The sequence below is a fragment of the Mustela putorius genome, unplaced genomic scaffold (genome assembly GCF_011764305.1).
Source record: "Mustela putorius furo isolate JIRA1106 unplaced genomic scaffold, ASM1176430v1.1 tig00000460_pilon_pilon_pilon, whole genome shotgun sequence".
NCBI lineage: Eukaryota > Metazoa > Chordata > Mammalia > Carnivora > Mustelidae > Mustela > Mustela putorius.
In genome coordinates, this window is record NW_025421389.1 from 20,334,000 (window position 1) to 20,345,690 (window position 11,691).

Consider the following 11,691-nt stretch of genomic DNA (forward strand, 5'->3'; position numbering starts at 1 on the left):
CTCTTCCTGCCTCTCTGTCTGCATGTGCTCGCTCTCTCTCTCTGACAAATAAATAAATAAAATCTTTAAAAAAAAAAAAAGTCTCCAAAAACACTTGATTTGCTTGTATTTTCAAGCTAGTACCGTGTACCTTTCACAAATATTATTCATCCCTCCCTCAAACATGACCTTATGAAGATCATTTGCAGATTAAATGTCTGATCTTTTTGAGATGAATCATCACATGACCAGGGAAATCAGTATTCCACTAACAGCTCTTGAGTTTTTAACACCAACACAGACCATAAAGAAAATATTGAAGTAGACCTACTCTTTTGATACTAAAATCTCCTAGAAAGGAAAATGCCCTCAACACGTATAACCTCTAGGAAAATGTTCAAAAAAGGCTCTGTGACTAATTTAACAGTTAACAAACATCAAAAGTGAAAACCTGCCTTTATTACTTTAATTTCCAGTCATAGCTAGCTAGTTAAAGCATAAATGGACACTGAGCTCCAAAAACATTCACCAAAAAATTTCTAAAAAGCTAAAATATTTTCCTGTTCAGTGTGTCCTCCATTTGGCCAACTTTATTTGGCCTTCTGAGTCTTGCAATGGCAAAAATGGCTTCCTTTTGTTTACTTCTGCCTGTACATTTACAGCATCACTCAAAACAATGCCAAAAAGAAACGTGCTCTGGGAAAGCAACAGCATCCTTGTACGGCTGCCACACAGTTCATTCATAACAGCTTTCTCATTGGCCTCACTCCTCCCTTTGCTTCTGCCAAGCCTCAATGGTCAATAGAAAAACTTTGGAAAGTGCTATGATCACAGTAAAAAACGAATAAAATTATGCTTGGAAACAGCTAAATTTATAAAAAGAGAAAAGTTACCAAGAACAGTGCCTAAGCCTAACACAGACTCTTCTGTACCACTAAGGAACTTGAATTTCCAATTAGACAAAAAACTAACCATATAGGACTATGAATGACTAAGTATTTTTAGCTCTGTAAACCTCAACTTATCCGTGGAACGGTTTTTCATTTCAAACATTTCATACGTTAAAATGTGATTAAAGTAAGCTTTATGCTTAGAAATGAGTATTCAGTTGGTTGAGTTGATCTTAAAACACGTAAAATCTGGTTACAGTTTTTAAAGTTAAAAACTCCATTTTGCTCAAGGGAGCAGGAGGTATGGCAGAAAGGACCCCAGGTCCGGAGACCTGAGCTCTAGCCTGATGACCAACATTATTTGGCTATGCTGACCTTAACCAAGTTTACTGACCTCTCTGGGTCTCAATTTCTGCCTCTATAAATGAAAGAGATCAATTAATTTCTAAAGCCTCTTTAGACTTTAATTTTTTAACATCTTCTTGAAGCTTCAGGTTTAGAAACTCACCAACACAGAAACCTGAAAACGGTTAACAGTATTACAACTATATACAGTGAAGCTTTTAAATGTTTTTTAAAGAGAAATCAGAAACCTGTACTTTTTTTTTTTTTTTAAGAAACCTATCATCACAGATAATGGCCCAAAGAAAAAAGCCTTTTACTTCTAATTACTATTATCCATTATTGATTTCTCAAAACTCCATTCAGGGACTTGAACTATAATTACTATCTCACACTTCTCAAATACCACCCAACACTATTTATTAAAGACACTATGCCACTTATAACTAATTACCAATCTCATTACTTTCATTTATCACATTAGCTGCAGGAAAAAAATCCAACACAATGTAGAATATTAAATAACCTACACGTACTGATAGTTTAACCATGCAGTTTTAATACACAGATTCTATTTTTTAAAGAAAAATATAATTCTCCACCCAGACTTATCAGTGCAACTTCAAACAGAATACTCAGCAGATTATAGAGATTAAATGATTTTAGAGATAAATACTAGAGATTAAATGATTTTAGCATCACTTTTGGATGTCAGACCCTCATTAAGATACAACTGTGGCTTAGGATAGTACAGAGGCACTGATGTGCTCTCAAATTCCTTCCCTTCCCAATCCCTTGTCTTGTCTCATCAGGAATGAAATGTAGTTTTGCCTAATGATTTCCACAGACACTTCCCAGAGCCCTTTGTATACCTTCAGTTAGACCACCAGATTCTAAGTACACTGGGTCATCTTTAACTCCCCAGCACCTGACATACAGCTTGTGTCCAATTTTAGTATATGTGCTGCCGAAGCGAGCACTACAGCTTGTGTCCAATAAAAGTGTATGGACAGATGGCAACATAATTTTTAAATTTTTTTTAATTTTTTATTAACATATAATGTATTAGCCCCAGGGGCACAGGTCTGTGAATCACCAGGTTTACACACTTCATAGCACTCACCATAGCACATACCCTCCCCAATGTCCACAACCCAACCACCCTCTCCCTACCCCTGATTTTCATCTAAGGTACCAAGGAATCATATTTAAATCAACAAACTAGACAAGGATCATGAGTGCAAGCAAATTTTTTGGAGGGCAACGTGCTAATACATATATATTTTAAAACTTGAATGTATGAGTCTTCTGATCCAGCACATTTCATTTCTAGGAGTTTATTCTAAAGAAATATTTAGAAACTGCATAATGGGTAGTCACCACAGCACTGTTCCTAATATTAAAAATCAGAAATAACCTAAAAGACTATCAATATGAATTTATTAGATAAACATAAAATTATAAAATCTTATACAATCCTTAAAAAAAAAAAAAGATCCAGGGAGACCTATATGTGGTATTAACATGGTAAATCTCCATAATACAGCAAATTTTGAAAAAGCAAAACAGAGCGCCTGGGTGGTTCAGTGGGTTAAAGCCTCTGCTTTCAGCTCAGGTCATGATCCCAGGGTCCTGGGATCCAGCCTCACACTGGGCTCTCTGATCCGTGGAGAGTCTGCTTCCTCCACTCTCTCTCTGCCTGCCTCTCTACCTACTTGTTATCTCTGTCTGTCAAATAAATATATAAAATCTTTAAAAGTAAAAAAAAAAAAGAAGAAGAAGAAAGAAAGAAAGAAAGATAAGGAAAAACATTCTAGAACCATTTTTATTTAAAAACCCACTTTTTATTAAAAAATGTATATTCTGAGGGCGCCTGGGTGGCTCAGTGGGTTAAGCCTCTGCCTTCACCTCAGTCTGTGATCTCAGGGTCCTGGGATCCAGCCCCACATCGGGCTCTCTCCTCAGCGTGGAGACTGCTTCCCCCCCTCTCTCTGCCTGCCTCTCTGCAGACTTGTGATCTGTCAAATAAATAAAATCTTTAAAAAAATGTATATTCTAAGTACAATTTACTTTTGAAATTTAAGAATAATTAAAATCTTCAACATAAGTGAAATACACTACTGCTATTTCTCAGGAAAGAAAAAAAAGTCTGTTAGGCTCACCTAAAATAAAAGCAACTGTGGAATGGAGGCTTGCTACTTCAAGCATGTTCCCTGGGGCCAGCTGCATGGACATCACCCAGGAGCTGGTCAGGAATACAGAATCATGGGCCCCACCCCAGGTTTACTCAGCCTCTACCTTTTTAACAAGATCCCCAGATGGTCTGGGGGCACATGGGTGGTACATCTGGTCAAGCATCCAACTCTTCGTTTAGGCTCAGGTCATGATCTAAAGGTCATGAGACCAAGCCCTGCATTAGGCTCCCACTCAATGTAATTGGCTTGAGCTTCTCCCTCTCTCCTTCTGCCTCTGCCCCTCCCCACCCTCTAAAAAATAAATTAGTCTTAACCACCCCCCCCCCGGCAATGGTCTGAATTCATATTAAAGTGAGAAGCACTGGCTTATAAGAAATCACCTAACAGAGTCTGAACACCAGACGGAAAGCAAAAGTATTAGCTGGGTGACTTAGGTTACTTAATCTCTCTGAATCTCAATTCCATTCTCCTCAAACACACTATTTTGAGATTCCTGATGTATCAGCAGATGTGAACTGTAAACTGCTGCTCTACAAGGGACGATTAGAACTCAGTTATCAGTCTTAGTGAGTAAATGCTAAAAAGTCAGTAACTTGCTCAAGTTGATCTATCTTTCATGGGCAATGCTCTCCATCCAACCTTCTCAGAACCTAGCTTAGGGAAAGGGACTAAGGACTGGAGATGGAACCCAAACTGTAGACAGTATGTACCTCTGGAGAGGTAGTCACGTGGGGGCAGGAGAGTAATAGGGGACTTTTACATTTTGTTCTGTATGATTCATGTCATTTTTCACAAAGAGTGCTACAACAGATACTGCTATTCAAAGTAGGAAGAGGCGGGAATTAGGATCCTATCCCATTCACTAAAGTATCAATACCCTGGCCTTGTTTTAAGACTTCCTCATGCCTGGGGCACCTGGGTGGCTCAGTGGATTGGGCCGCTGCCTTCGGTTCAGGTCAAGATCTCAGGGTCCTGGGATCGAGTCCCGCATAGGGCTCTCTGCTCAGCAGGGAGCCTGCTTCCCTCTCTATCTCTCTGCCTGCCTCTACATCTGCTTGTGATCTCTATCAGATGAATAAATAAAATCTTTTAAAAAAAAAAAGACTTCCTCATGCCTGATCCCAGAGCCAGAGCAAAGGCAGTATTCAGAGGTGGGTCTGAGAAGGTGCTCAGGCAGTAGAGTCTGCAAAGCAAGAGTCACTGTCCATCCTAAAAAGCTTGCAGAGAGGAGACCCAGAGTCATTGTGGATTTCTTCTAAAGGAATCACAGGAGCATCTGACTGTGGCACCAAATCTTCCCAGGGCTTGAAATCCCCAGTGGGTGTATACCACCAATGCCATCGTTCGCACCCCTTTCCCTTCCTCCCTTTGGAAGCTGCTGCAGGAAGGAACACTGTGTGGACAGAGCTGAGGCTGGCTTCCAGTGCTCCTGGTTTACTACTCCCACCTATTTCCTTCCAGCACAAAATGTGCTAATCATGAAAACATTTCACAATGACTTGCTTGTTATAATCCCCCTACTTCCAACAAACCTAATGTAGATCAGAATTAAAAACTTCATTAAAAAGTAGGATTGAAGTTTAAACTCAGTTTTCAAGTTAATACTTCATTTATTATTCTTTTAATGATCTAGGTTAATCATTCGGGAAATGTGTTTTTTTTCCATAGTATAAACATTACTAAGGGGGCACCTGGGTGGCTCAGTCGATAGATGTCTGCCTTCGCCTCGGATCATTATCCTGGAACCGTGGGATCGAGCCCCACATCGAGCTTCCTGCTCTGCGGGAGGCCTGCTTCTCCCTCTCCCACTCCCCCTGCTTGTGTTTCCTCTCTCACTGTCTCTCTGTCAAAAAAAAAAAATAAATAAAATATTTTTTAAAAAGTTACCAAGTTGTTATGTTTGAATAGAACATGAATTCTGTTGGCAGTGAAGAGTAAGGGACCAATCTGCCATGATTTATCAGGCTTAATGTATATATACTAACAACAAACCTACTACATACTAAAAACAGGTTTTACTATATAGCAAGAGTTACCAAACACGTCAACCAAAGTTACAAAATGAACAGATTCTCTTCTTCCCTGACCCAACCTCAGTTTTATTCTATATACCTACCAAGTTATCACAAATCACGTGAAATGCTCAAGCAAGCTCGTATTTCACAAGGAATTACAAAGAATTTTACATCCTTTGGGGGAGGCCTTAACAGCACAATCATGTTTTACAATGACTATGTATTATTACCTTTAAAACCGAGAAAGGTAAAAGTACTTTGAGTAAATGGTACCTTAAGTCAGCACTCAAAAGAGATTCCCTACCTGATTCTCCCTAATTCATCACACAGAGAATGAGGAGGGACTATGTTTTGAGCTCATTTTATTTTGTTAACTGTTTGCTTGCACTTCATTCACCAACTACTCCATGTCAGGCCCAGGAACTGAAATTAAGACAAAGCCTTGGTCCTGAAGAGCTCTACTGGACGGTAAAATAGATGGACAAAGAAAAGTCATAAATGATGCCAGAGGTAACATGCATTGAGTATAATGGGAAAATAAAGTGCACAGGACTCTGAGACCACCATGCAAAGTAACCGGTACACGTAATTTGGAGACACACAAACCCTTAACCTGAAAGTAGAAGACAAATGATATTTCACTGAATGATATTAAATGCTATCCTAGTATCACTCAAGAGAACATCTACTTCGCTTGAGTGTGTGAATGGCAGAACATAAGTGTGCGTGAAGATTGTTTTATACCTACACAGGTCACTTTCTGAATAAATGGCTTTTTGTTACTGAAGCTCTGCTGTATACCTAAGAAGGTACTGTATGGAGGGAATAACTAAGCCTCAGGAGATAGGTGATCCTGGATTCCAAGTCAGCCTCCAACCTCACTAAATTAAATCACCTAACTTCTCTGAGCCTGTCTCCTTCTATAAGACACACATGATACCACCAAAGGGCTACTGCAAAAAAATAAGTTTAATGTAATTAAAATGTATTCCCACCCCCACATCTTTTCTTTTCAGTTACTTCTTTGGAACATACAAAACAATTTAATATATGTGCTGCGGAAGCGAGCACAATACAAAACAAATGAAATATTTACAAAGCATTTACTATTGAGTAAGCCTCATGACTGGACACTGCAGGAAGTTAGCAGACTATAGTTGCTGTCCTCATGGAGTTTACAATCTTGTATGTACGCTATGTTTAAAATTAAGAGATCTCTTATTGCTTTGTACATATTTACATGGTCCCTTATCACTATAATGTAATCTCCTGGAAGGTAATTTACACCTAGCACTATGCTTGGGACTTAGCATGCAAAGGAAGGAAGCTGAGAAGGGAAGGAGGAAATAGTCCAATGAAATATACTGAATCATAAATTCTATTTAGTGTACCTTACCTCTAAAATATAGAAAGGTACTTTTGGGGGAGGGGGCGGGTAGGACAAAGAGAAGATAGGTAGTAGAAGGAAGAATCACCTTTTGAAAATACTTTTTTAGGGGTGCCTGGGTGGCTTAGTGGGCTAATGCCTCTTTCAGCTCGGGTCATGATCCCAGGGTCCTGGGATAGAGCCCCGCATCAGGCTCTCTGCTCAGCAGGGAGCCTGCTTCCCTTCCTCTCTCTATCTACTTGTGGTCTCTGTCAAATAAATAAGTAAAATCTTAAAAAAAAAAAAATAAAATACTTTTTTAAACTCATGACTTAAAAGGAAGCTTTTTCCCTTATAAATCATAAGGGAATTATAATTTTTTTAAATATTTATTTATTTCAGAGAGCTGCGGGAAGGGGTGGGGGAAGGGAGAGAGAGAGAATCTTCAGGCTGACTGCCAACTGAGCCAGACATAGGGCTCAATCTCACGACCCAGAGATCATGACCTGAGTGGAAACCAAGAGTCAGATGCTTAACCGATTGAGCCACCCAGGTGTCCCATAAATTCTTTTATAAATGATATCCCATTAAAAAAAAATCAACACCTTCATGTTCTAGTGATATAAGCCAATTCAAAATAAAAACAGAGTACAAACATAGTACACCCAGCATGATGCTCTACTCCAGAGATGGGCAACCTACAATCTCCAGCCTTCTTTTAAACCTGCAAACTAAGAACAGCTTTTACATTTTTAAAGAGTTATAAAACAAAAGCAAAGAAAACAAGACTAAGTGCGTCCAGCAAAGCCTAAAATACTTACTGTCTGTCCCTCGACAAAAAGTTTGCCAACTCCTGCCCTACTTCCTAACAGAATTTTGAATCTCTCACCAAACTAAATACTTCAATACTTCCGAGCTGACATTTAAGGCAATTTATAGGATTTCTCTCCACTCCCCTGCCCATTTGGCTCTTACTAGCCACTTTCTTCACACACAAGTATTCACACAAATATTAATTACAATATACAAGGATAGCACCAAAAAACCCCAGAGGCTGACCATGTCTTTTGTTAAATAACAAGTGCTCTAGGACAAGCATTTTCCCAACAATGAGTTTAAGTTCCACAATGGATTAGTAAAATCGGGCCTATGTTGACCAGAACCCATGACTTATGCCAACTTCTCCATCTGCACATATTCAATATTGGGGGAGGGGAGGACACCAACAGTTCCCAATGCAAAGTCAATAAATTGATTATTATTAGGCTGGAGTATCATTCACCTAGCTTCAATAACAAAGACAAAACAGGAAATAGAAGGTGACAAGAACCAAATTCAGTAACTTGTGGGACACCTGTGGATTTGAGAGTTAAGTTCTTTACCACTTACATCACACCACATGAAGACAAGGAGGGTTACTGACACATTTAAGACTCTAACAATAAAAAAGTGGGGAAAAAAAAAAAAAAACATTTCTGAAAGCATAGAAGAGACCGTTCAATCTAATACGAAAGTACCCAAAATCTGGAGAGCAGTATGAACCTATCAGATAAATACATCAGAAAGAACTAAGTTTTATTTCAGCATGATTAGTAATATGTGATATGGGGCACAGAAGAGTACTAAAAATTACCTTCCAGGACAAGCGACACAAGGAATAAAACATTCCTCTCCCAACATTAGAAAGGAAAAGCTAAGTGTCCACTTTCCCTAAACTATCAAAACCTGAGAAGCACTCAAAATGAGTATTCTTCCCCATTAAACACTCTGCAGAAAAAATTAAAAATCCATACACATACTTTAAGAAACAAAGGAATAAAACTTAAAGAAGGATCTTATTGAACTACTTTACAGAGATTCAAAAGTCTGAGAAAATTTGTCGTTTTTAAGGAAAGGTCTCTAGTCAACGGTTCCGATATACCGCTTACACACATCTTAAACGAGAAACTAAAAATACAAATTTTTTTTCTATTCCAGGAGAACCTTAGTCCTTACCTATAAATCTCTAAAATGTAACCCTACAAACTTCAGATACTGAATACACTGGATAATTTTTTAAAAACTGTCAATGAATTCAAAGTGACCTTTCCATGCCTAACTTTCTGTAATGGTTTTATTATGACTTCTAATAATGAAATTAGCACTAAACCACCAATATAATGAACATACAAATACTGGGATCATTCATTACAGTACCAGATTATTTAACATTAGAAACACTAGAAACCCAAAAAAAAAAAAAAAAAAAAAAAAAAAAAAAAGAAACACTAGAAACCCAAAGTGGCTCAGGAATCACTTGTATGCACTTTAGGAGTGTTAATTCATGCACCGGACTTATTAAGCATTTATATAGAACATTTATATTTGCCAAGTGTTTCATAATCATTTTTATTAGCTGTTTTACTCCAAAAGAATCCATGAAGAACTTACAAAAGAGGAACCTAGACCTAGAGGAACCAAAGAAAACCAAGTTTATTCTGGAGGAAATAACACCATTCTCTTACAATATGCCAGATACTCTTAATTACTTTTCATTGGCAATATGAAATTTTTCAAGAAATAAGCTATGAATTAATGAATGTGAAAAATATTAAGGAAACACTGCACTGAATTCTTTGGAAATGCTTAAACACTCTGAAGTACTCTGGAACACTTTAGTTCTTTACCACGGACACAATGAAGAAGTAAAATTCTCTTAAACGGCAAACTTAATGGCCAAATATAAAAGGGTATTTTTTACACTTGCTTTAAAAAAGATAATCGAAGCTCACGGAACAAGCTTAAAGCCAGGTCCTGCAACAAGGAGTCAGGTCCACCACAAAAAAACTAGAACCCTGCTAAAAGCAGCGTGAGGAGGAAGTTCTGGAAGCAGCCAGAATCTGGAAGGAGCCTGAAGCTGCTGTGCAGCCCGCTCAGTGAATACATCTTTCCGAAGATAATGGTTCTAACCAGAACTTGTGGTTTAATCTCAGCACCAGCAATGGATCCCATCCAATGTTTTGGAGGATGAAAACTTGCCCCAGCGCTAGACGTGGAGGAAAGTTCTTCCCTGGCCCATTTAAACATCCGAATTTCTTTTATCTTGGTGTTACATCTTAACGAGAAAAAACTGCGCGCCGCGAGCGCAGTTTGCCTGCGGAGTTGTCCTGACCCCAGGTCTCTCAGTCAGAGCCCATCAACGTTAATTCCCGAGTCGGAGCTCGACTCCTCATCCAGCTAACAGCCCCAGCCGGTACATCGCACACTCTTTTCTTTGCCCTCCCTCTCCCTCCTACCTCCGGGGGCAAATTTCGTGACCCACATCCCTAGACCCCGCAGAGCCCCAACATAACCCCCCCATTATACTTCCGCCCTGGTGGCTTCCCAGTTAACCTTCACCCCAGCCCCCACCCCATCTTTGTCTCGTTACCCCAAATACAGCACCTCAACTTTCCCCACTCCCAACCGCAGCCCTTCCCCCACCGCCGACCCCCACCCTCCCGGTCTCTTCCCCACCCCCCACGTCCCCCACCCCTCGGCTGGGTCACCCCAGCTCCTCGCCTCCCCAGCCCCGCATGACCCGTCCCCTCCCCCCAGCTTCCTCTGTCCCTTCCTTCCCTTCCCTCGGCCCCTCCGCCCACGCCCACCCCTGCTCCCGCGGGTCCCAGGCAGGCCTTTCACCTTGTCCATGAGCTTCCAGCACTTCTCCACCATCTTCTTGTCCACGGTGCCCGGCGGGTGGGGGCTGAGGTGGTGGTGGTGGTGGTGGTGCGGCTGGAAGGCGTCCTTCATGAGCCCGATCAGGCCGCCGGAACCCGAGCCCCCGGAGCCGCCGCCGCCCCCGGCCCCGGAGCTCTTTTTCACGTTGCCGGCCATGGCCCGGGGAGGGTTGGGGGCCCAGCCGGCTCCGCTCCGCTGCGAGCGAGGGAAAGAAGGAGGGCGTGAAGGAGGGGCCTCTCCCGGCCGCCACCGCAGCCGCCGCCACCGCCGGCTGTCCGGGCGGAGGGAGGGGTGGCCGCGGGGAGGGGAGTGGGCGGCGACGGGAGCGCGGGTCCGCGCGGGCGCGCCCCTTCCAAGAGCGCGAGCCCGGGGGCGGGAGGAGCGCGCGGAGCTCGGCGAAGCCGGCGGCCTGGTCCCGACTGGGTAGCGACCGCTCCTGCGCCACCCCCTCCCGAGTCACAGCTCCCGGAAAGCCGCGGCCAAGTTTCCGCGCCGCCTACCCTTCCCCTGCCCCCGGGGGCGGGCCCAGGCGGAACCTTTGCGCCTGCGCCCTCTGCTGGAGAAGCCGGGAAAGGAAGGGGGCGGGGTCTGACAGGAGTCTGCGCACTACACAGAAGCCGAGCCCTCCATGTTCCTTGTGGGCTGTAAGGTTGGCGCTTTGAGGGGTTTATTGGGACATTTAAATGAAGACAGGTAGCAGTGGAAGCAACCTCGACGTCAAGTCTTTCCCCCATACCTGACGGATGAGGAAATTGAGCTTAAAGTCATTTGCTTCTTCACACTGTTGGGGAAAAACAGAAGTTCTTTCCCCACTCCTTGGTGTTTTGAACTCATTAAGTCGGCACCAAGGACAAGAATGTGACAAGAACGTGACTGTTGCCGATATTCAAGCCTGATTACACCCCAGAAAGGCATGAGACACTCAGGCCACAAGCTCTTCTTCCAGGCCTTTTGACTTTCTGAAAACAAAACACCTCCCCCTCCTTTTGGCTTCTGAACACTAGTTCCTTTTTCTGGGAATTGAGTATGTACTTAAGATTCCCCAGCTCAGCGCACTGGGCTCCACACATTGCGCAGCAGGTCAGTGCGGCCGGCACAGGCCTTGACCACAGATGCTGTAAGACGGGTGTGAGCTCTGACCAGAGGAGTACTTGCTCCTCTTGTGGAACAGAAATGCAGTTCCCAGTCATTTCCACTTCTCTAAT

The 11,691-nt window shown here is 42.1% G+C and overlaps 1 protein-coding gene across 1 annotated transcript in view; it reads right to left on the bottom strand.

The window, feature by feature from the left end:
* The window catches only part of CBL (Cbl proto-oncogene), an 82,477-nt gene extending 71,479 nt beyond the window's left edge, over positions 1-10,998 (bottom strand). Inside the window, exon 1 of the mRNA XM_004750034.3 lies at positions 10,448-10,998. Within this exon, the coding sequence (XP_004750091.1) occupies positions 10,448-10,642 (195 nt within the window). The 5' untranslated portion in view covers positions 10,643-10,998. The remainder of the gene's footprint in view (positions 1-10,447) is intronic.
* Positions 10,999-11,691: the final 693 nt, after the last annotated feature.